This window comes from Cinclus cinclus, unplaced genomic scaffold, assembly GCF_963662255.1.
Source record: "Cinclus cinclus unplaced genomic scaffold, bCinCin1.1 SCAFFOLD_139, whole genome shotgun sequence".
NCBI lineage: Eukaryota > Metazoa > Chordata > Aves > Passeriformes > Cinclidae > Cinclus > Cinclus cinclus.
The window spans coordinates 186,541-210,942 of record NW_026912231.1 but is presented as its reverse complement, the minus strand read 5'-3'; the positions used below and the strand labels follow the sequence as shown (position 1 = coordinate 210,942).

Sequence of the window (24,402 nt, the reverse complement as noted above, 5' to 3'; positions counted from 1 at the left end):
CACAAGGAGAAGGGAAAGCAAAGTCTCCAACACCTTCCCCCGACCCAACAGGAATTACCAGGGCTCTGCACAACGGGGCTCACTGGGGATCATCCAACACCGATCCTCCCATGGGGGATGGAGCTGCAGCAGAGCACGAAGCTCTTCCCGCACTCAGGCCACTCCCAGGGCTTCCCTTGGTGCTGCCTCCATTTGTATTGGGTCAAGTGAGAGCTCCTGGAGAAGCACTTCCCACACTCAGGACACTCGTAGGGCTTCTCCCCAGTGTGGATGCGCTGGTGGACAGTGAGGTGGCTGTTTTGCTTGAAGCCCTTCCCACAGTCAGGGCAGCAGAAGGGCCTCTCATCTGTGTGAATCCTCTCATGTCTGAGGAGACAAGAGGTGGACTGAAACATTTTCCCACACTCAGGACACTCGTAGGGCTTCTCCCTAGTGTGGATGCCCTGGTGGACAGTGACACCGTGTTTCTTCCCTTCTCCTCTTGCCCCAGGCACCCACGGCCGGCTCCTTCTTCCCCACAAACCCACAGCATCCCACTGGAGGGGCAGGGATGGAGCTGGGCCAGGTCGGGCTGGGGCAGCGCTGGGCTCTCGGCCGCTCCCGCCCGCACTCGGTCCCCACTGCAGCCGCTCCTGCCAGGACAGCGCGGGAGGGCCCGGCCTTGGCGCTCCCCACCCATGACTGCATTCCAGGGACAGAGCTCCAGAGCCAGGCTAGGAGAGATTCAGGACAAACTCCCTGGCCTGAGGGACAAAATGTGTTTATGGATGGCTCTTCAAGGGCTGGAGAAGGGACAAGAGCTCCAAGACACGCTCTGATTAAGGAAAGGGAATTAGACCAAGCCCAGGTTACCGCCCACATGGTCAGCTCAACCGGCAGAGCTGTGTGTGCCTGCAAGAGCCTGGGACTGAAATGCCCCCTGCAGGAAGGCTCAAATATCTCCTGGTGACAGCATGTCAGCCAACGGGCAGGCAAAAGCAATTCGGAATTCTTCAGCAATCACTGCATCTCTCCTTAAGGCATTTCCACAACAAATACTTCCAAGATAAGGGATTGGGGAAGCAACAGACTCACATGGGGAACTCATTTTACAGCAAAGACCCTTCAGTGGCTATGGCTGCTTTAGGAATACCACAGGGACCTCCACAAGCCCTGGCACCCCCAGAGCTCTGATCAGGTAGAAAGAATGAAGGGAGAAATAAAGAAACTCCTTTACAAGCTGCTGATAGAAACCAAGATGCCATGGGTAAGGCTTTTACCATTGGCTTGGGCAAGAATAAGAGCCACAGCAGACACTCAATTCTCTCCCTTGTAACTGATGTTGGGAATTCCTTACCCTGCTAATTCCCCACCCACTAGCCGTGCAGATAAGGGATACATATTTCAAACAGTCTGTGACCACAATCCTGTCTCTTGCAAATCTCTCCCACAGGAAGCTGGGCTGGCACAGAGCCTGCCTTGGCACTTTGCTGCTCACGGCATCCAAGCGGGACATCGGCTCCTGCCTAAGGACTGCAAAGAAGCACCACTGGTGGCCAAGTGGCCCGGCCCATTCCAGGTGTCCCTGAGCACAGAAACAGCCGCCAGCACAGCTCAGCACGGGGGGACCCCTCACCCTCGGCTCAGGGTCTCTGAAGCCCCGGACATTTGGACTTCCCGGCTGCAGCACCAGCATGGGAGGCTGCCACTGACCCTGCCCTGAAGGCAACGCAGCAGCAGCAGCAGCAGCCAGGGCTCCACAGCGGGGCAAGCCCCTGGGCCTGCCCACAGATCCTCTGCTGAAATCCTCTGCCTGGGCACCCTCCTTCGGCATCTCCAGCCACTGGGGACAATCCTTGCTGCCACTGCTGGAGCTTCGCTGCTTTCTGTGCCTGCACTCCCACAGCTGCTGGGGAAGACAGCGGCAGAATTCCACTCTGCCTCTCAATTCCACTCACACACTGGGCTGCCTGCGAGTCGATGCTTGGAAAATATACACACTTGACATTTTTAAACATCCTATTTCCCTACTCAGACTTGGTTTGCCTGCCCCTTCGGGAAAGGAATATTAAAGGCTTTTTTATGGAATGCTACCCCACTGAACAGGGATGAGATTAACATCTCAACAGACTGGAATAACCCAAAAGATATCCACAAACATAACGACCATTAACAGAACACCAAGGACCAACAGCAACCACCAAGGAACACCCACCCCAGATCCTGCCCCCTGCACAGCTGGAGACACCTGGTCTGGAAAAGGCCGACAAGGAAATCCAGGAATCTGGACCTAATTAACATCAGAGGGGGAGAAATCCGGGTCCAGTAGGAAACCAAATAGTGAGAACTACACAACTTGGAAGCAATGAACATTAAAGCAACGCATTGCAATGGGTTCAGACTGTATACAGTTTAGGAATAATCTAGTAAAATGCATGTGTCATGGCATGATTTTCTCTGCACACCTGGGCTATGTGTGGATGAAATTATTTCTGTCACCCATCCTGACCAGAATCAAGTAACGCCTTGACTCTCTAACACTAAAGATAGTCTTGGAGAGTTTTTGTTTTTCCCGCAGTTTCAGTGACAAAAATTACACCATTAGAATAATTTTTCGTTAATAATCCAACTTTTCTACTGTCACTTGGGCCAGGGAAGTGACAATCAATTTTTACAGCTAGGAGAAGTAGAAAAAAACTTGATTGCAATGGAAATTGTTGGGTATCTTCGTCAATGGCTATTAGTGATGGCAAAATTTCCATCTGGGTTTTATGGTGCTCGCCTTTAGGCTGCATTTTGCAAAACGAGAAGAGCTTTAAGGATGAAGCTTTAAAGCATAAACAGTTGATAGAATACTGTTTAAAAGGAAAAAAAAAGGATAAAAAAATAAAGCAAATTCTGTAGGTCCACCTGTGAGTTATCCAATGGCTGCTCTGGAAGAGAAGCAATGGCTCCAGGCAGCCAGGAGAGGAGCTTTAGAAATGCAAATTAACACTGCTGGGGCAAAGTGTGGAAAATGTACCCAGGTGTTCTTGCCTGGGGGAGGAATTGGGCTGACTCCCTCTGTCCCCCACCCCAAGCTCTGCCTGCTTGCACAGGTGGAATTTGCACAGCTCAAGGCAGAGTCCATAGTGTGGACATCTGACTGCAACAGAAACTGGTTAAGCTGCAAAGGGAAACAGCAAACGGAGAAGGTTGTGAAAACTTTACTATCAAATGTCAGAGGCAACCATCCCTCTCCCCACTCCAACACGTGCTGTCACTGCCCAGGTTCTAGAGGGTGTACCAGAGCACTGGGGTGTTTTTGCGAGCCTAGAAAAATCAGTTGGGAATCCAAGTATGTGATGATTTAATTAGAGAAAAGTGATCAATTGATGCATCCCTGGCTGCAAGGCATTGCCAAAAATGGGGACCAGATTAGCAGAGACCAGAACAAATCCTACAAATCCATGGACCAGCCCCTGAGGGATTCCCAAAGGAATTCATATCAGGTGAAAGAAACTCCATACATAATTTCAGTAGCATAATTAGGTTTGCATTTGATTATTATTATTATTGAAAGACTATATTATCATTCCTCAAAATAGCAATAACCCAGACAGCTCCAGCTCCTGACCTTCCCACCAATCAATCCACTGAAACGAAGAATAAGACATTGCACCATGTCTTGGGACCAGATTAGCTATTAACAGAAGGAGGAGGAGTTTCAGAAAATTAAATGACTCAAACCACTGTTTGTAAATAGATGATAACTGAAAATCGGCAAAACAGATAACAAAGGAAATAAGAAAGTAGCTCAAGTACCAGTCCATATAGGGAAAGGATGGGAACGGGACAGGTTTTCGTGGTTCCATGGCAGACCATGGCTTAAACGAATGCTGCTCCTCCTCTGATGTGCTGCAGCAACTCTCATCTTTTTACCATGCCCCTTTTGACACCTTGCTCAGTGCAGTTCATTCTGCAGGTGAGCAAGGCCATGCAGGTGGCAGCCAGGCCTCCTGATCCAGAAACAGCTACAAAAGGACAGGCTAGGAGGTCACAGAGAACAATCCCAAAAGCAAAGAGGACCCAGAAAAAGAGAGCGAGTCAATGGAAATTAAAAGTTAGTTAAGAGACCTCTTGAGAAAATGAGGAGGGATTAAAAGCAGTAAGATTAATATCGTAGTAGAGGTGCATATTAACGAGGACATGCAGCAGCCGGATCGGGAAGTCTGGACCTTCCAAATACCTCTGCCAGCGGGCAAAGGGAGAGGGAGACGCGGCCGGGAAAATGAAAATAAAAAGGAGGCTGCGTTTCAGAGACCGCATGGCAAATGCCGCAGGGCCTCTCCCTCTGCTCATCAATAAAGTCACTTCTCCAGGACTCCTCTGTCTCCTTTGTGCACACAAACCTCTGGCGACGGCAATTTTCCCGCACAGCCCCGGGGACAGGGCAGCCACCTGTGTCCTGCCCACAGGAACCGGGACGAGCCGGCGCTGCTCCGGCACCGGCTCCGGCCGAGCTCCCAGCGGGAAGGAGACCGCGGGCAGCCGCTCCCGCAGCGCCCCCAGCCCAGGGGCAACACGGGCCGGGCACGGGACAACGAACCCGACAGAGCCCCCCGCCGCCCCCTCCGCCCGCAGCGAGCCCCGAGCCCCCGCAGAACCGAGCGCGGCTCCCACCTGCGCTGGGGCCGCCTCCGAGCTCCGCCGCCGCCGCTCCCGGGCCCGCACACACGCTCCGGCAATGGCGCCTTAGCTCCGCCAGGGGCGCTCTGGGGGCGGCACCGGGGCCGGGCTTCTCCCCGCTCTGCCCAATCAGCGCGGCAGAACGAGGAGTGATGGCACAATCGGCCAATCGCAGCGAGGGGCGGGCTCTGCGCACGGCCCAGCCCCGGCCCGCGCTCTCAGGGCCCCCCGGGCTGAGTGAGGGGAAAAGCCGGAGATGAGGAACAGCCCTGGAACGGGCCCGGGCCTGGGCCCGAGTCGGGATTTGTCTGAAAACACCAACAAAGTTCTCCGCAGCACCCGGCACAGGAGAGATTTCTTGCAGAAAACTCCAAAAACTCAGAGCAGGATACTGAGAAGTAAATGAAGACCCCTGAAAGCAGCCTCCCCCCACCCCTCCCTCCTTCCAGCTGTAGAGGAGACGAATCCTTCTGCACACATTCCTGTGAGGGCCCCGTGGAACTTCCTTTGAGAGAAGAAAAACTACTTGCTTAGAATGACTCATGTTAGAAAACATGCAAGCTCTTCGTCTTATCTTTTTAGAATATTACTGGTTCGGTTTGATTCTTTAGAATTGGTTGTCCCAAACCAAGTAAGATAATGTAGTTGGCCAAAATGTGTTAACTCTGTTTTCCCTTGGTTTACTTTTGTTCCCCCCATACCTTATAAAATCACATGTGTGAACCCCCATCTTTGGATTTGTAGCCTGACCCCTTCCCAGACGATAATACAGCCTGTGGGAAAAGTCTGAGCTGCTTTCCCATTCTTTTTATGCCGGCTGGAAACTACAGGTTTCTGTGAGAAAGCATGAAGCTAAGCGCCCGAAAGGCCAGCGCTCACAAACCTTGTCACTTTCCCCTGCCCAACAGCAACAGGGCAGGGGGGACAAGAAAAAGTTACACCAGCTGCACCTCCTACCCTGACAGTGCAGGGTGTGAGAAATGACGCTCGATTTTTCAAATTTTAAACTTCTATTAAACATTAACAAAATGTAATAATCGACTTGTGAAAAACGACGCTCACTGTTTTAAAATGTCAAAGGTTTATTAAACCTTTACATAAAAAGACAAGAAATTACTGAAGATTGAGGAAAATCAGCGCTGGGAGCACAGGACTAAACCCCCACGTGCTCAGCTACGGAATGGATGTTCTGCCTTTTATGCCCCTGGGCCCTCCCAAAGTCTTGTCGCTGAACTCCTTCTCTGCCGTCCCTTGCTGCAGACTACTTTCTTACATCTTGACTGGAGGTCAGGTGCAGGAACAAGCCAGCCCTCCCCAAATGCCCCGACTACCTAAGCCACGTGGTAACAACAGTACAAGGGGGAGGGGAAAGGGGACTAGGGGAGGGTATATTATCCATTTAACATCATTATACATCCACAGAACGTATCTTAACATGCACTCATTGTTCATCCTTTAATTGTGAGAGCCAACCGTCGCATCCCTCATCTATAACAAACCTCCCTTTTCCGTTTCATAAGTCTTTTGGGTCAAACAACTGTCTTTTTTTAGATTCCAGTGATTCACTCTTACTTCTCAAAATTGAGTTTTATCATACTAGCATCTGTTGAGGTGGTGAGGACAGTGGGAATAGAAAACTCTGCGGTTTTCCTTAGGCTCACTTATTCGCAATGGACAAAAGGGAGTCCCAGGGCCTGGTATGGCCATCTGCCATGCTTATGGGGTTACTACCCTTAGCAGGTGTATCTTACCTGTTGAATGCCAACTGAGGAATGATAGAGGTCTGCTATGGCCTTTTAGCCCCCACCTTACCATGCCTACAGGGTTGCTGCCCACAGCAGGGCTATACACTCTTCTTGGTGGTGAGCATAGGGGCCAAGCCGGTCTTGCCCTCTATTTCTTGTCTTACTCCACTTGTTGGTTCCTAAGGAAACCGCCCCAGCACCTCCTACGGTTCCCTGTGTACTTCCCCTCAACAGATGCTTGTAATTTCCATCCATTAAAACAGGACAATTACATTAATAACTGGAATGGTTCCAACTCCCCCTTAAAGTGTTAAAACAATCTTCGAGCCATCTGCTGGAAGCTTGACCCTACTTTTTGAATGTCTTCCTGCTTCTGTGATTATCTCTCCGTCTGTGCGTGAGGCTCAGTTCTATCTCACCCAGTCTGGATGTTACAGTTTATTCTTTGGGTTCTTTTACTGGACCTTTAATTCTCTCGACAGGAGTCCACTCCCACTCTGCGGTTCGCACAGCCGATTCAGTGGTGAGCAGTACCTGAAAGGGACCTCCCCACTGAGGGGTTAAAAGCTGGCCTTTCTCTAAAAGACAGACGCTGAAGGCAATGTACATCAGGAGGCATTTTTCTACATAGCAGCTTCCTGTTGAGTGTCGGAACAAGGAACTGAAGTGCTTGATGTGTCTGAAACTCAGGCAGAGGCCAGAGAGCACAGACTTAGGAAGCACTGTTGAACGAATACATAGTAGCAGGCAATCTATTCCTCATGGCTATTTCCACCCTAGTACTGCCCCACAGGCTTCACCTATGGAAGTTGCTCAGCACTGCTGCCACAAGGAAACTGGCTTAAGGAGCATTACACTTATAGAGGGCTTATGCACCTGGCAGAGCCTCTTGTCTTGATGGCAGCAGTTTCTAGGGGCCGTGGGTGAGAGCAGCAGTGGATGCACATAATAATGCCACTTGTTCCTTGGTGTATTTCAAAAACTCTTGTTTGACATGTCAGATTTAAAAGCTCGGCATAAATCAAAGCTGTGGATATGACTGTGAAATCTATTTAGAGAACAAACTCCCCTCCAAAGACACCCGTGCAAAGCATGCACATCTTACAGGGATTCAGTGGAACCTTAAACACTACTAAATTTGATGGAAATCACTGTACACAACCTTATATAAATTTTTGGCACACTTATACATAGGGTCTAATTCCTCTCCCTACAAGAAGAGAGCGAAACAGAGAGCCAGGAGCCACTCCAGCCAGCAGAGCCCAGCAGTGGCACACAGACAGACAGACAGACACAAACACACACAGACATGCGGACACAGATACAGGCACACACAGACACACAGACACACACAAACACACACAGACACACACAGACACAAACAGACACACACACACAGACACACACACACACACACACAGACCCCAGGAGCACACACCCATGCACACCAAACCCATGCACACCAGCACATACGTGGTACTCAGACACCCACCTACACACAGCCTCCACTAACGCACACATGCCTACAAGCACAAGACCTGTTGTACTTGAGAGCTCGTGCACACTCATACGTGCAGTGTCATTAACATACAGATGTCCCACACAGAGCCATGCTCACCCCTGCAGAGCTGTGCACACCTACAAGCACAGAGCTGTGCACAGACTCAACACACGTGTACACAGAAGTGCACAGATGTGCACAGTGCTGTGCACACTGCACACACGTACACTGTACAAAGTAGGATGGGTGCACTCACATCTGGACACACTAGAGAATATAAGTGTGTCCAGTTCTGCACACTGACACACGTGTGCACAACACTGTTCTAGAGCCCTCCTGGCTCCGACCCCCATGTGGGTCTCTCTGTGGGATCATGACACAGTGGGGATGGGGACAGGAGAGGGGAGTATGGGTGGGATATTGTGGCAGGCTTCATGCCTACAATTAGTTAAAATATGTCACTACAAGTTCTTCGATCCCCCAAACCTCCCCCCCACACATACAGGCAGATAGGTCCTGCATTCCTGAACCCTGTCTTTGGGGACAATTTCTTGGTTATTTCCCTCTGGCAAGGGTCACTTGGGCGGGGGGGTCGGGAGGGTCGCGGGGGGTGGGGACAATGGGATGGTTCCTCTCCCCTGATTGTCTTAGGGGCAGCCAACCCACTTCCTTTCTTCATTTCACTCTCTGCAGTGCTCTGCCCACCATCATTTGCCTTTAATGAAGAAACAAAGGCAACCTAGAAATCTCCCTTCCAGGGCAAAACAACACACAGAGAATCTGTGCTGGAAAGAGAAAGCCAGTGGTGGACAGTGAGCTCACTCTGCACAAACAGGAAAGGCCAGGCCAGTGCCAACATCAGATGAGTCACATCCAGTGCTTGCCACCCTCCCAGGCAATATTCAACCACTCAGCCTCACAGACCTGTGTTCTAGTACTCCCAGTGGTGTCCTGGAAAGAGAATGGTGGCACATCTACTGCCTGCTACCCCCCTCTAGGCAATATTCAACTGTTTGGCTCACAAACTAATCTTCGAGCTCTCTTAGTGGGCTTAGCAGAGCCACTTCCTACTGGTGGGGGCTTGACTAGCTGGAAGAAGAGGATTAGAAAGATTTCTTGAGGATCACTGCCAGTGCACAGCACACATGGCATCCCTCAGCCTGTACATCATCATGGCACGTAGGGGTAGGAAACAACAGCAGCCCTACCCCACTGCTCCAGAAGCCAAAATCCCCATGCAAGCATTTAGTTATGGCCTTCTTAGAGAACCACATTTCACCCAAATCTTCCCCTCTGCAGCAGCTCATTCCCACAGGAATGGGCAGAGCAGATGGGGTTTGTACATGGGCTGGCTTCCATTCCAGTCTTTGCCCTGGAGCTAGCACGGCAGTAGCGGGGCTCTGGTGAACCTTCTCCTCCTCCCATGTGGGCTCTAACCCAGCTGCCAGAACTCAAAGTGCACAGAGCACTTCTGGGCTTTGAGCACTGGCCACGGGAGGAGAAGGTGCAACTCCAAAGGCAGCAGTTCCCCGGCCCAGCTCCTGCCATGCCAGTGGGGCTGTTCCATGGCTCAGGTGAGGAAGGGAAGGGGAAGTTCAGGTGGCAGTAGCTCATTTCCGAGGGAAAGAGAGAAAGGTAATGTATTCATTTTGAAATCACTGCACTCAAGTGATGCTGTTAACCTGAATCTTATCTTGAAAGAGAAGTAGCACCTGCTCCTGTTAAATCTGGGTGGAGAACAACAGTAACACTTGATATGGTAAGCAGTTAAATTATCCGAGGGAAAGTGTACAGCAAAACTTAGTGTTCACAGAGAGAGAGAAAAAGGCAGGAGGTGACAAAAGGGAGCAGGAAGACAAAGCACACCCCAAGCCAGTGTTTTTTCTCTCAAATCCAGGATTTTCTGTTTGTATGGAATGGGGCACAAAGTAGCTTTCCCTTGAGATTCAGGACTGAGAGGCCAGAGCTAGAAAGTTTGTTCAGTGTGAAATCCCCTCTCCCAGATCTGCACCGGGGTTCTTCCTTTAGCTTTTACACGGGTGTTTAAAACCTGACGCATCTATTCCTCATGTGACCCATCCCACGGCCAGTATACATAGTCGGACTTAATTTCTCTCTTAATCTATCCTATTATACAATACTGTACCATCTTAAATTCTTTGGTGTTGGAGTCATGTTTCCACCGGGCTAGTTTTCTTCCCAGGAGGCTATTTAGACGTATATCTGTTGATATCTCTTCTTTTCTTTGTCCCCTTCGGGATTCCTTCCTTGCTCTTGGGATAATTGATAAAAGATTTGTGTTAATCATAAAAGCATCGGGGTTTCTAGAAATCAGAACACTTAGGTCTGAAATGAAGCATGGACATTAGATAGAGAAAAATATATATGATGAAATCATTCTGTTTAAATCCCCTGTTATGAATATTGGGGTTTTTTTAGTTAATTGTATTTGATACCAGTTTGTAAACTGGGGGTTTCCCACGGCCTGAAAGATATTGCAAAATCAGATTTCCTGCCTTTGTATAATCAGTTGCAACCTGAAAGATTTTGCGATACCAGATTTCCTGCCTTGGTGTAATCAATCCCAACCTATCTGTTAAGACCAGACCCCCCCATTTCTACTGTCCCTTATCTACCAAGACCACATGGCTGCTTGACAAACTGTCCCGAGACTACAAGGAAAACCATCCTATAAAAAGGAGCTGCAAACCAAGGTTCGACGGACCGTGGAGTGGGCGGTGACTCCTCACTTTCCCCAGCGCTGTGTGCTCCGTCTATATCAAATAAAGCAACTTAAATTTTGCTAAATATCGAGACTTTGTTTCTCATTTATAACACTCTTAGTCCCATTCTTCCTGCCAATCACTGGTTCTCACAACAAAAGCCTGCCTTCCTGACAGCCCATTACAGGTCCTCGCAAGAAAAGCTTGCCTTCCCAATCAGCTAGAAGGAAAAAGAAGGGGAAAGCAAGGAAGAGAAACGAATGAAAGAAGAAAAAAAAAAAAAAAGGCTTTATGTTCCTCTCGAAAAGTAAAAGCAATTTGCCGACGATCCAGGGACCCCCGTTCCACCGGGGGGGTTCCGCCGTTCCTCTCCTCCTCGGCTGGGCGCCCCGGTCCCACGGCTTTACGCCGGCGGGTATTACAGGGGAACCGGTACAGCCCGGCACCCTCCCCCTTCCCGGTGCCTTTTGGCTTCTTAGCCTGGGGCAGCTGCCGAAAAGCCCCTCCGCGACGTGGGCTCTTGCGGCCCCGCGTTGTTTTTTTACGGCGGCGGATACCGCAGGGAACCCGGCACAGTCCGGATGGTAGCGTAGGGTTAAAATGTTTCTAAAATCGTGGGAATTTTATACAATGATTCGGGGGTAGAAAGAAAGGTTGGGCCTGGTAGGCCTGAGAAAGGGAACTAGGCCCTGGGAACGAATTAGACCACGTGAAACTGCATCTGCGTAATCATTATATGATAAATGATATGATTGCTAAATGTAATGATTGTTTGGTAATTGAATATAATTATTGTTTAATTGTAGAAAGAATCGTGTGAAACGATGTAATCGTACAAGAATCATGAGAAAGGATGTTTGGGGGACCTGATGAAAATGACAAGAATTCATGCTTGGATAAGATCAATGTATACAATAGACATAATAAGAATTTATTTATCATTTCATAATTAATATGTCGTTTAATAACGAAAAGGGTATGAAAACATGTCCATCTCGAATCCGTGCCGGAGTGAGACTTGGGTTTGTACCCCTGATTGCCAGAGCTCTTCAATAAAAGCACCTGCATATATTCACCCTGTGACTGTGTGTTTCAAGGCTAACACGGATGTCCCCGGGTCAGCCCCGCTCTTCAGCGGCGCCACGCTCGGACCACGCCCGGCGCCGCCGGCCCCCAGCCCGGTGCTCCGCGGCTCCGCCCGCTCCGATCCCCGCTCGGCGCGGCGGCGGCTTTATGCCGGGGGTCCCAGAGAAGGCCCTGACTCGAGACCTTGGACAGCGCCGTCAGCAACTTTAACGGGGTTGGCAAGCTCCGCGGTTCCTGAGACCCCTCCCGCACACCCAGGCTGGTTCTCCACCCTCGGCGACGCTGTCCACGCCGCCTCCGGCTTGGCGAATGCCGGGAGTTACTGCGCTGGGTTTGATGGCCGCCACTCAGCGCTTTCGGCCGCTCTGGCAGCCAGAAACACAGCAGCAATATCCAGGAGCTGTCCCTTCCTAGTCCACGGCTTGGAGGATGCTGTGGCGGTGCCACAGGAGAAGACCCTTGGTGTTGTGCTGGAAGAAGTTCCTCCAGAAGAAAAGGTGGTGTTCCTAGGTGCAGGGAACTCTGTGGCATCAGCAGTGGAGGAGCAGGATGAGGACGATGTCCAGTCTTGGGATATTTCTGCAAGAGCCTTCACCCCTGCCAGAGCCTCGGTGAGAGCTGGCAGAGTGCAGAGGGAGGCAGCCCTTTGGACAGGCGGCCCTGCTCCCTCAGAGCCATGGCTGTGAGACAAACAGCCTCATCCCTGAGGATGCAGATGGGCAGGAAATGCCTGGAAGTAAAATGGGCAGCCCAGCCGTGTCCAAGAAGCTGTTCCCAGAGGCAAGTGTCCCAGTAGGAAGTGTTCTGGAGCCACTCGTGTTCAGCCTACAGTCAGTTCCCAGAACGCTGTCCCTGTTCCAGTGGGGAAACCCCCATGCTTTGCAGCAGGAAAGATTCACAGGAAACCAAGGAAGCTTTCCCATCTGCAGGAAGCTCCCCCCACTCTACCAGTCAGATAGCCTCTGACTACCAGGAATGTGTTTATAGATCAAGATCTGATCATTTTAGGAGCCTTAACGTTAAATAAATTAGGATTTTCTCAGAGAACTGTCTGAATGTTCCCACTGTTTTGGATTTGACTGGGCTTCCTTTCTTCCCAGAAAGTGGCACATTGGTGGGATTGGATGCAGGATGGGAATGCTGTGTATGACAGGTAGAGAATTTGGTTGTTGCTAAGCAAGGCTTGTCCTTCTCAAGGACTCTGCAGGGTCCTAGAAGCCACTCAATATCCCCATGCTCTGCCATGAAGGAGTTGACAAAGAGCCTGGAGGGAGCATGTCCAGGAGAGCAGAACGGACTGGAAAGAAGGATATTCTAGGTGCTGGGAGCACCTGTATGTCGGCCCAGCCAGTTCCTGCCGGCTTTTGGTGGTGCCTGAGCAGGGCTGCAACGATGACAGGGACATCCTGCAGCAACATCCCCCTCTCCATCTGGGCGTGCGCTCAGTCCCAAAGCTCACCCTAATCCTGATCTCAAGCTCACTCCATGTTGAGACACACTCACACTCCTGGATTTAATCTCATCCCAGTGCCAGACTGGTGCAGCCCCAGAGCCAATCTCAAGGCCAGGCCTAAGGCAAATAGCACATTTAGCCTTAGTCCCAGTTCCAACTCTAATCTAAAACCCAGCCCTAACAGCCAAGTCCAGCCTCAATTCCAGCTCCTTGCCTAATTCTCTGCCCTAAAACAAATTCTGCATTTAGCCCTAAGCACAAAGCCAGCCCCAATTGCAACTCTAAGCCCAAGACCAATGGCAATTTCAAGCCCTAAATGCAGTTTGGAGTGCCAGCCCACACTCCAACGGCAGCTTTAACTTGAACTCCCAAAGTCAGCCCCAGTTCCTGCCCTAAGGCCAGCACCGTTCTTGGACCTAAGCCCAAAGGCAGCTCCAGTTGCGCTCCTTAGCCCAAGCCCAGCTCTAAGCTCAAAGCCACTGTGATAAATATATTACAGTGTTGGCTTTGCAATTGTTAGAGTGAACACTAAGGTTTTTAACACTGGCTTTTATAAAAGAAGTTTTGCTGAAGTTTGGAGATCTTTTAATGCGAATGTTGTGTTGTGATGTTAGTGAAGGTGTTGTTTTGTTAACGTTACCCAATGAAGGAGTAGGAACTTGTTGAATGTATTGACAAGTAACAAATCATCAGGACTGGGTCAACTACACATGCCTGAAAAAGGTGGGAGGGGGAGAAACTGTGCTAAAATGTTTGAATATGTAGAACCTTTTGTAAATATTTTTGTTGGGCTTGTGCAATACCCGGGAGAGCAGGGGTAGTTTCTGCCCCGCCCCTCGCTACGATTGGCCGATTGTGCCGTCACTCCTCGTTCTGCCGCGCTGATTGGGCAGAGCGGGGAGAAGCCCGGCCCCGGTGCCGCCCCCAGAGCGCCCCTGGCGGAGCTAAGGCGCCATTGCCGGAGCGTGTGTGCGGGCCCGGGAGCGGCGGCGGCGGAGCTCGGAGGCGGCCCCAGCGCAGGTGGGAGCCGCGCTCGGTTCTGCGGGGGCTCGGGGCTCGCTGCGGGCGGAGGGGGCGGCGGGGGGCTCTGTCGGGTTCGTTGTCCCGTGCCCGGCCCGTGTTGCCCCTGGGCTGGGGGCGCTGCGGGAGCGGCTGCCCGCGGTCTCCTTCCCGCTGGGAGCTCGGCCGGAGCCGGTGCCGGAGCAGCGCCGGCTCGTCCCGGTTCCTGTGGGCAGGACACAGGTGGCTGCCCTGTCCCCGGGACCCTGCGCTGGGGCCGCCTCACCGAGCTCCGGCCGCCGCTGAACAACAGTCCACGTCAATTAGTGCCATTTTCTGGAAGTGATCATCTCTTATCTACAAGTCCCTGACCCTGTTTCCTCGCATTGCTCGGGGCAGCTGAGTCACAGGGGGAGAAGGAAGGAGCACAAGGGTGTTGAGGTTTTAAGAGACTTTTTATTCCAAAATCTGCCATAACAAACAGGCTCTCCTAACGACCCTAACTAACTAGCAGTCCTAACTACCCTACCTAACTAGACCTAACTACTGTCACAAAAAGCTGTTCTCAGATGTTTCATCTCCTCTGCTGCACCCGCCGTTGCTTTGCTGCAGTGATCAGAGGGGTCAGGCTGGAGAGAGGCTTGGCTGATGATAAAAATGGGTGCTGTCCAAAGGATAAAAAAGAAAGAAATGAACCATTACTTTCTAGAGTCAAGTTCCTGGACGAAGGGGAATGGTTTGAAACTCAAGAGAGGGAAGCAGGCTCAGATTGGGTCGAAGGAAGAATTCTTTTATCAGGAGACTGGGGAAACACTGACAGAGGGTGCCCGGAGATGTGGGAGGTGCCTCCTCCCTGGAAGCATCCAAACTCAGGTCAGACAGGGCTCTGAGCCACCTGAGCCACTTGAAGATGTCCCTGCTCTGTGGGTTAGCAGGCGCAGATGACCTCGAAAGGACCCTGCCAGCCCAGAGCAGGCGAGGGTTCTGCTTGCTTTGCTCGTGAAAAGCAGCGAGACTGGAGATTGGCGGAGGGGGGGCCCCCCAAGAAAACCCCTCCCTCCCTCCCTCCCTGCCTCCCTCCCTCCCTGCCTCCCTCCCTTGCGCTGCTGTTTCCCCTGCAGCCGCTTCGCATTCACCTGCAGCAGCTCCTGGGCAGAGAAGCGCCGCTCCTCGTCCGGCTCCAGGCTGCACTCGAGGAAGTCCCGCAGCAGAGCCGACAGGCGCCTGGGCTCCTGCAGCTGCGGGGTCCCGTTCTGCCGGATCAGAGCGCGAGCCTGCAGGAAAAGCAAACCCAGGGCTCTGCCGGCTTCCTTCACACCCACGAGTGCTCACATCGACCCTGGCTCCTCAGCCCCAGCTCCGGGGGCAGTTTCCTCCCTGGCAGAGGCACTGCTCACGGCTCATTTTTCTATGCCAGCCAAAACCCCCAAACCCTGGTGCAGCCGCAGCCATTGCAACATCCAAATGATCTTGCCCTGAGAGCCACTTTCGTTGGCTGACGTTATTAGTAGGAACCTGCATCAGAAATAGCACATTTTTGCTTCTCCAAATACCAGCTTTACGGGCCATTTCCAAGAGCCAGTGTGGCCGGCATGTGTTATATCAAAGGATTCTTACATCAAACACATGTCTGCAGTGCCACTGACCCTGAAGTAAATGCATTCCTGATGCCCCATCCCGGAAACTGCCAGGCAAGGAACAGGAGGTTTGGGTTGCTGAAAGCTCCGGCTTGATGACAGAGAAAGCAGCTCGGACCAGGAAGGAAATATCTTGGACTAGGGGTGTGGTAAGCAATGCTCTTCATGTTTTAGACAAGTTTCCCAGTGAGAAAAATCAGGGCGGAGTTGATCTGGCTCTTTTAGAAAGTCCTTCAGAAAACTTGTAGGGTTTGGGGGTGGATTTTGGCGTTGGTTTGGGGGTTTTTTGCAAGATAACATTAGAGCTGATACACTGGCTTTGCGTTTTCAGGTCATCCTCACAGACGGAAGAGCTGCAACAACTTAAAACCCAAAGCAAATTGTTGCTGGAGACTGCCGAATGTTCATCTGTGCTCAGGCTCGAGTCCTCTGGGAGTTCCCTTCCCAATGTGCAGAAACCTCCAGCTGCTCCTCCCAGTGCAGGGCCAGCCTGTGCTCACAGGCCTCTGCAAACACTGGAGAATTTGCCTCTTACCATAGCCCCTGTTTGCTTGAAGTAAGGAGGTTCTCCTTCCACCATCTCGATGGTCACAATACCAAAAGACCAGATGTCCACCTTGGGGCCATAAGGAGAACTGGTCACAACTTCTGGGGCCATCCAGTGAGCAGTGCCCACCATGGAGCTGCACTGGTCCTGCTCAGGGCCGAGCTGAGCGCAGAGGCCAAAATCAGCTGAGGACAGAAACAAACGCTGTCAAAGACATCTGGAATGAGGAAACCAAGCACAAAGATTCCCCACTCTCAGTCTGAGAATGCAGTACTGAAGTCAGCTGGAAAAGTCCTCAGGGCTGTGGCCAAGGAATGATGGAACTGGACCCTTAAAGAAACCCTCAGCTTTCATGCAGTGGCTTTTACTGCTTCCCTTGAAGTTTAGATTCCAACTCCCGTCCCTCTGGAAGGGCCACACCTAGAGCAAAGCCACTCCTGACACCCTGCTCCTCTCCTGAGCTCTCTGTGCGGGGCAGTTGCTCTCAGCTGGCAGCAGCAGCCGGGCAGTGCCACCAGCAGCACTTGTGGGGCTCTGGTTGTCACTGGGAAACAGCCTCAGACTCACACCCTGGGAGCACCGTGCCTGGCCAGGAGCACCCACCCAGTTTGACAGAGCCGTCCATTCCCAGAAGGATGTTGGAGCTCTTCAGATCTCTGTGGATCACCCGGTTGGAATGGAGGAAATCCAGGCCCTGCAGACACTGAGAGAGAACAAGAAACACAAGGGTAAAAATCAATGGCCAGAATACATCACACAAGAAAGGGCAGTTTGGAATTCTCCCGGCAGCAACTTTGCTGCGACAGGCCAGGAGACAGTGCAGACAAGCTCCAGGCAAATGGTTCAAGGCAAAGCTGAGAACAGCAAATCAACTAAAATAAAAGACAGAGAGAGTACCACAACAGCAGGAAAGGGGACAAGAACAGAGTAGAAGTGTAGTGAGACTGGCAGGTCGTTCACTTCAGAGGCTCTTTCTTCTCCAGTTCATAAAAGCAACACGGAAACAAAGCCCTGAGCATGGAGCCACTCCTGTTCTCACACCCTGTTTGGAAGGACCATGGTGTCCAATCCACGGGAAGCACAAGCAGGATCCCTCACCTCCCGACTGACAGCTGCCATCTCTCCTTCAGCCATGCGTGTCTGTGTGACAATGTCCTGCAAAGTTCCTCCATCCATGTGTTCCATCACCAGCCAGAGATCTTCATCAACAAGGAAGCTGGGAGAGGAAAACAGCGGCATGGAGGTGAATGTGCTCTGCTCAACTCCCCCATGGAAAAGCCTCAAGTGGAGTTGTTTTTCCAGGTCACTTGTCAATGAGAGTAGAATCAGATAGAGAGACATTCCTGCCAGCCTGCACAGGCCTTGGAATCTACACAGTCTGAAGGAGAAGGAGACACCTGTGAGAAAGGAGATGCCTTAGATGGCAAGCAAGTGAAAAATGCAGTTTAGCAACAGCCCAGATCAATGTGGAACCACAAGACTTGCCCCCAGCTGGTTCAGTGTCTGAACTCATCAGTTCCACCATTCCCTCCAGAACAAGGCAACACAACTTCCAGAGTTATCCAGGCAAGGAGGCTGTACAGCACTTGGGACAAAAGTTATCAACTGTTTGGAAAACCTTGCACAAAGTGCCTTCACAAACTGGCAAGGCCATTGAAAAATGGGCAAATGAGGCACTTCTGGAAACCTGGGCTTCCTGGCATCTGCAGCAATGGAAACGAGTTGGAAAGAAGAAGCCAAGGGAAATAATTTCTGCCATGGTTTATCAGCACTTGTCATAAGACACAGCAAAGGGGGTCACCTTGAAGAAAAAAACAAACAAAAGCATGGAGGGAGTGAACTGCCAGGCTATTGTTTTGGGAAGATATGGCTGGGTCAGGCTTTTTCAGAACAGGCTACAGACTACAGATGAAAGATGAACGCAGGGTCCTTGCATGGCATAAGACCTGAAGCACTCACCTGTCCAAAGAGTTGACAATGTTGGGGTTCTTCTTGCCTTGCAGGACCAGGATCTCATTCACAGCTCGTTCCCTGTTCTGCTCTCCGAGACTCATTTTCTTTATGGCCACCTGAAGCAACATTGCAGACCTTTAACTGGAGGGGTCTGCGGCAGGAGACCACAGCAAACATGGAGCAAATATTTCTGGAGCAGCGGAGCCAGGCTGTGCCAAACTGCCTCGGGATGGGACACCAGAGCTCAGCAAGTGCCGTTCCCACAGCCCATTTCTCTGCTCACTGTGGGCTGCTTACAGGACACGTGGCCAGAGACATTTGGCCTTGTAAGCTCTGCAGAAATGGTCCCTCAGCTGTCAGCCTCAAAGCTCTAACAACATTTTCTGCACCTACAGTCTTCTCAAATGGCCTTAGTTTACCACCACTCTGAAGATGATGATGACGATCATCAACATCATTATTATTATTAAACACATTTTGCAAGCAGGAGGTCATTCTGGTCCTGTGAAACAGAGCAAAACAGCCCAGAACCCTTTAGCAATTCTATGGGATTTGGTCATGATTTCAAATGCCACTGCTCTGTTTGGGGTTGCACAAGAAAGCAAACACGCACATCCATTGCTCACATGAATCCTGTCACAGGCTGTCACTGACACCAGACCCAAACACAACTGCAGGGTTTAGGAGAGAGCTTTGCTCTGGGCATTCATCTTCTCATTTCCTCTCCCTCTCCCTCTCTCTCTGTGAGCAGCAGAAGTAGGACTAGAACCCCAAACTGAGCCCAAGCAGGATCTCTCCCTAATTAGGCCATGAGGTATCCTTTGAAGATGAAAAGCAGGATGGAAAAACTGCTAAATAGCATTCCTGTCCAAGGCTGGGATGCAGAGAAATTGGGCCTCAGTCTCCACCAGTTGACGCATTCACGGTTTTAGACTTGAAGACCAAGCCAGCGTGTCCTGCTCTGACAGACACCACTGCCCTCCTTGCATTCCTTTGGGCACTTCAGAAGGACCAAGTCTGCCCCAGCTGTGTTCTGAAGGCTGACACTGCTCTGCCTTCAGAGGAGCAGCCTGAGCAGGAAAGCTCTGCTGGGCCCCCAAAGCTCCAGCCATAGCTCCGAGCAGAGGGGAGAGCCCTTGAGAGCTGCCAGACGTGCTGGACATGTTGGCACTGACCTCTCCTCCAGTGGCCCTGTCGAGTCCTTTATAAACAGTTCCGAAAGCCCTGGAGACAAAACAGCAGAGAAGAAAGAAGCAGTGCTTTAGGCCCTGGGAGTGAAAGCCAGCCCACACAGGAGATCTCTGCTGCCTGCAGCATTCACAAAACACCTGGGTGCATCGACCCTTCAAACACCAGAGCAGCAGCTGCCATGCAAGCTGTGCAAGAGAAAACTGAGGCCAACATGAAGGAAAAGGGATGGAGCAAATCCCAAGTGTCTACACTGAATTCTTTTAGTTCAAAACCTGAGGTGGGGGGTGGGTGTCTAAAAACCTGGAAAATAATGCATTACATTCTTTTGCATTTCCTGCCTAAGACTTGCAGGATCCACAGGGGCCCTGCCATCAGGCAGGTGATGCATTTTCCTCTCGAGTGCAGCAGCTCTGTGTCTGTTACTGAATGTATGGGGTTTACTACCTGTGCTGGGAAAAGCACTTCCTAGTTTTTCTTGAGAACTGCTTTCTAAGAGTCTGACTGGTGACCAGGTCACCACGTGAGTTGCTCTTTAAGGCAATCAAATTCCAGACACTGAAGATTTTCCAGGTCCTGCTCCTTGCTGCAGGCAGGACACTGCCAGCCTCAGAGGCCTTTGACAGTGCCTTCTGACCACAGTTACCAATTTGGATTAGGACTGAGAGACAGCAGGATCATACCCCAGTGTTTGAAGGTCTCTCCTGACTTCTCACTTGATCCTGCACCAGCCAAATACCTGGCCCTGCTTGTGCATAAGTAACTGCCATGCACTTACCCTTGGCCAATCTGCCCCAGTTCCAGGTATTTCTCAGCAGGCTCCCCCACGCTCACCATGTTCCCTGAAAGAAACCACACGGAAGATGCTCCCTCCCAGATGGAGACCCTGCCCTGCAGCAGAGCCAGAATGCAGCCCCACTCCCTGGGGCCATGAGCCCCTTGGTCTCAGCTGGGGAAGGACAGTAAATGACTCCGTGACATTCAGCTGCAGAGCAGCACGAGGTGCAGCTCATGCAGAGACACACGCACAGCACCCTGCTCTGGCACACAGGAACAGAACAGACGTACTCAGCTGCATCAGGCACCACTCCCCTCTCCCCTCTGGCTGCGAGGCTGTGCTGCTGTCAGAATGTTCATCCCAGGATCCCACAGCAGAGGGAGGTTCGGTGTCCTCTTCCCAAGCAGAGGCAGGTTCTCCGTCCTCTTCCCAAAGAGCTGCAGGTTCTCCATCCTCTTCCCAAAATGCTGCAGGTTGGCCATCATCCCACGCTGTGGGAGCTTTTCTATCCTCATCCCATTCCAGGGGACATCCACCATCCTCGTCGCACGCCGGGAGATGTCCGCTGTCCTTGTCCCACACAGCGGGAGCCTCACCGTTGTATTCCCAAACCACGGGGTGTTCTCCCTCATCCCCCAGAACAGCAGGAAGCTCACTGCTGTCTTCTTCCTCTCTGGAAGCAGAGGGAGCCAGAGGAGGCGCTGATGCAGCTTTTCTGCCCTGTGGACAGGCAGTAGTGTGAGGGACAGGAAGTTCTATCTCAGTTATCACCTTATTTATCCTCAGCTACTCATCCAGCTGCGCTATGCAGAAACAAAGTTCAGAGTTGTCCAAACTAACAATGGGCTAAAGTTGACATTGCCACTTATTGTTGGGAATTTGATATTTCACCGTGGCTAAGGCCAGTCTTCTACCTGCAAAACCAGGCCTGCAGCTCTTCTAAAACTCTTCAGCAGAAAAGGAGAAAACTGCCAGGGATCCCTTTGCTGTTGCTGCTGCAAAGACCCTGACAGGAGCTTTCCTTCAGCCTCCCAGCATGGCACTCAGCTGCCACACACAGAGCTCACAACTTGCTGCACAATTCTGAACACCAAAGGTTTCTTCCCACTCACCGAAGGAGGAGCTGCTTGGGATCCACGCATGAGGTGCCCTGCAGTGGGAGAGGGAACATGAACCAGATGCTGGTAGGAAAAAAAACTGCCTGTGGTGGGAAGTGCCACAGAGCAAGGCAACCCCAAGAGAGCATTTTGCTTTCACAGCATCCCTCCAGGAGCCACAGTCCCTTCACAGAGCAAGCAAAAGAGCAGCACAAAATACTGGGCTGTGTCGGTTCTTGGCTGGACCAGCAAATGGAGGGAGTTCTAGGCTCCACTGCCACAGACGCCCTGCTTGAGGGAACAGAACCCGTGCGGGCCTCATTGCAAACGCCTCGCTGGCTGTAGACACCCCCTTCTTCAGCTGCAGCTGCTGCCAGGAGCTCTGCCAATCTAATGGTGTCTTCATGGCAATTTGGTTACAAAGGCAACTGGGGTCCAGAGGAAGAACAGAAAGCACACAGCAAGCCCAACGCCACAGATGCTGCAGCCAGGGAAAAGGTCAACTTACTTGCCAAGTGGGTTAAAAAATATCCTGAATAAGCCACAGAGTACAGAGTGCAAACTGCAGCAACCACTGGCTGGATCATTGTGGCTGTGCTGCACACGTCTGCAGACTGTAGCCCTGCAAGCACAGAAGGACACACGTCAGGGGCTGGGCTGAGAATGCCTCGGGCAGGAGGATCCTCCGGCAATCAGCAGGCACCCAGCGCTGCTCCGGGCACTGAGGCCTCTGTCCCACAGCAATGGGAACACCACTGGGATGTGGCAACGTTCCTGTGACATCACAGCAGCAGCTCACGCAAAAACCACTTGGAAGGTTCTCCTATGTCACAAAGGAGCACAAAGAATCCTCCCAGGGCACAGCCTACTGCCCAAAGGATCCAAGAGGAACTCTGCAAATGCAGCAAACAAGGACACCCATAATCCAGTCTGAACGCTGAGGAGGAGCAAGGACGGGACAAAACCAAAGGAAACATGACCTTTAGTCACTGATGCTTCTGACTAAAACCAGCAAGGCTTGTTCCATCTGGGATCTTTGTTCTAGTTCTAAAAACAAGCAAGGTTCTCCACTCTAAATATACAGAATGCAGAAACTGGGGAGGAGGTGGGATTAGGAAGGAGGAGGAGCAGGAGAAGGGAGATAGGAAAAGGAGGAGCAGTAAGGGGAGGAGCAGGAGGAGACAGAGAAGGAGAAACAGGAGGTTCCAGTGCTCCCTGTGGCCGCAGCCCCCGGGACCATCAGCCCCACCGCATCCTGCAGGTCAGCAGGGAGGGAAAGCTCATCCCAATCCTATCGGCGGGTCCCTGGGACGGTTTTTTTTTTTAATTGGGGTGTGTTTGGAGCTCGCATATTGCGGAATTGAACCCCAAATATCATCTGGTATCCCTGGGAGGTTTTTTCCTGTGTGTGTGTGTTTGGATCTTGCAGGACGCCAAAGATGAGCCTCTTGGGGGGATATTTGGGGGTCCACGTGGCCATTGTCCAGTATTGGCAGGGGGTCCAGTATTGGTCCTGGGAACCCCTGCGACCTCTAGAGTAGGGAGAACAGAGAGGGGTGATCCCGGAGCTGGGGGGTCCCTGGCAGCCTGGAATGGGGGGGAGGGACCTCTGGGATCGCAGGGATCTCAAAGTGAGGCATCAGTGAAGAAGGGACCCCATGGACCCCCCAAAAGCCCTTGGATCATCCCTAAGCAGGACCCTGGAGAAGGGGGAACCCCTGGAGCCATTGGACTCCCATCATCCAAAGGAAGGGAAACCTCTGGGACCCCAAAGTGGAGAAATCAGAGATAGGGAACACCTTGGAGGGTTTTTTTGGGTTGAATCTTGATATTTTGGAGAATTTAATGGATGCAAGACACCTCCTACATTCTAGAGATGGATTTGGGCAGGAGGGGCCCCCAGCCCGAGGAGCCCCCAACTTGTTTTTCCCCTCAAACCAGGATTTGTCATTCCCAAGCCACGGCTGGATGGAGGAAGAAGAAAAGCCCCACAAGTGCTTGGAATGTGAGAAGAGCTTCTGCTACAGCTCCCACCTGAGGGAACACCAGAACATCCACACTGGGGAATGGCTCTGTGGGTATGGGAAATGTGGGAAGAGTTTCAGTTGAAGCTCCAACCTCACCAAGGACCACAAGATCCACACTGGGGAATGGCCTGGAACGTGGGAAGACCTTCAGGTGGAATTCTGAGCTCGCCCCTCATCAGCACATCTACTCCAAGGAGAGGCCCGATGGAGTGATAGAGACACGAAGGGACCTGGAGCTCTCACTTTTACTGACACCAGCAGAGGCACCACCAAGGGAAGCCCTGCGACTTCCCCGAGTGCGGGGCGAGCTTTGTGCTCTGCTGCAGCTCCATCCCCCATGGGAGGATCGGTGCTGGATGATCCCCACCGACCCCCGTTGGGCAGAGCCCTGGTGATCCGTGGTCCTGGTGATCCCTGTTGGGTCGGGGGAAGGTGTTGGAGAGATTTCTTTCCCTTCTCCTTGTGGTGCTGTGAGTTGGTTGGTAATAAATTCACTCACTGCGCCCAGTCTGGGTCTGTTGTGCCTGTGCCGGAGTTTGCTGAGGGATCTCTTCTGGTCCTTATCCCCAGCCAGGAACCTTTGGTTCCATTTTCTGTCCTGGCGGCTGCTGGGGGCAGGGACAGAGTGGCTTTGGTGGGAGCCTGGCATCGGGCTAGCCCTCGCCATGGGCACCCCTGAGATCTCGCTTACCTGGGGACACATTTCTGGGCGCACCTGAGCTCCCACCTGCCCAGCATGCCAAGGTTCCCCCTCCGGAAAGAACCTCCCCTCCTCCCCCCCCCCCCCCCCCCCGGACTGCAATCAGAAAGCAGCTGGAGCGCACTGCAGCCAATCAGAGTGCGAATAGTTGATGACTCATCAGTTGCCAGGGGCAGCCTCAGAAGAACAGGTGCCCAAAGTGCTCTCAGCCAATCAGAGCGCGCGGCGCTCATGGCCCGAGCCTGCTCCGGTCTGGTGCTCCCAGTGCAGCGCGGCTGCTTTGGGGCTGGCGGCACCTGCCCGGCGCGGGCCCTGGGGCGT

The 24,402-nt window shown here is 52.0% G+C and overlaps 1 protein-coding gene across 1 annotated transcript; it reads right to left on the bottom strand.

Moving 5' to 3' along the window:
• Positions 1 to 14,650: 14,650 nt before the first annotated feature.
• LOC134057633 (serine/threonine-protein kinase PAK 3-like) lies at positions 14,651 to 24,030 on the bottom strand. The gene is made up of 11 exons (XM_062514607.1): positions 23,881 to 24,030; positions 23,275 to 23,375; positions 20,509 to 20,972; positions 20,258 to 20,321; positions 19,467 to 19,515; positions 18,298 to 18,407; positions 17,437 to 17,554; positions 16,942 to 17,041; positions 16,327 to 16,523; positions 15,291 to 15,428; positions 14,651 to 14,818 (listed from the first exon to the last, which is right to left on the bottom strand). Exons 1-11 carry the CDS (start codon positions 24,028 to 24,030, stop codon positions 14,729 to 14,731), a joined length of 1,581 nt encoding a protein of 526 aa, XP_062370591.1. The 3' UTR covers positions 14,651 to 14,728.
• Between the last annotated feature and the right edge of the window lie 372 nt (positions 24,031 to 24,402).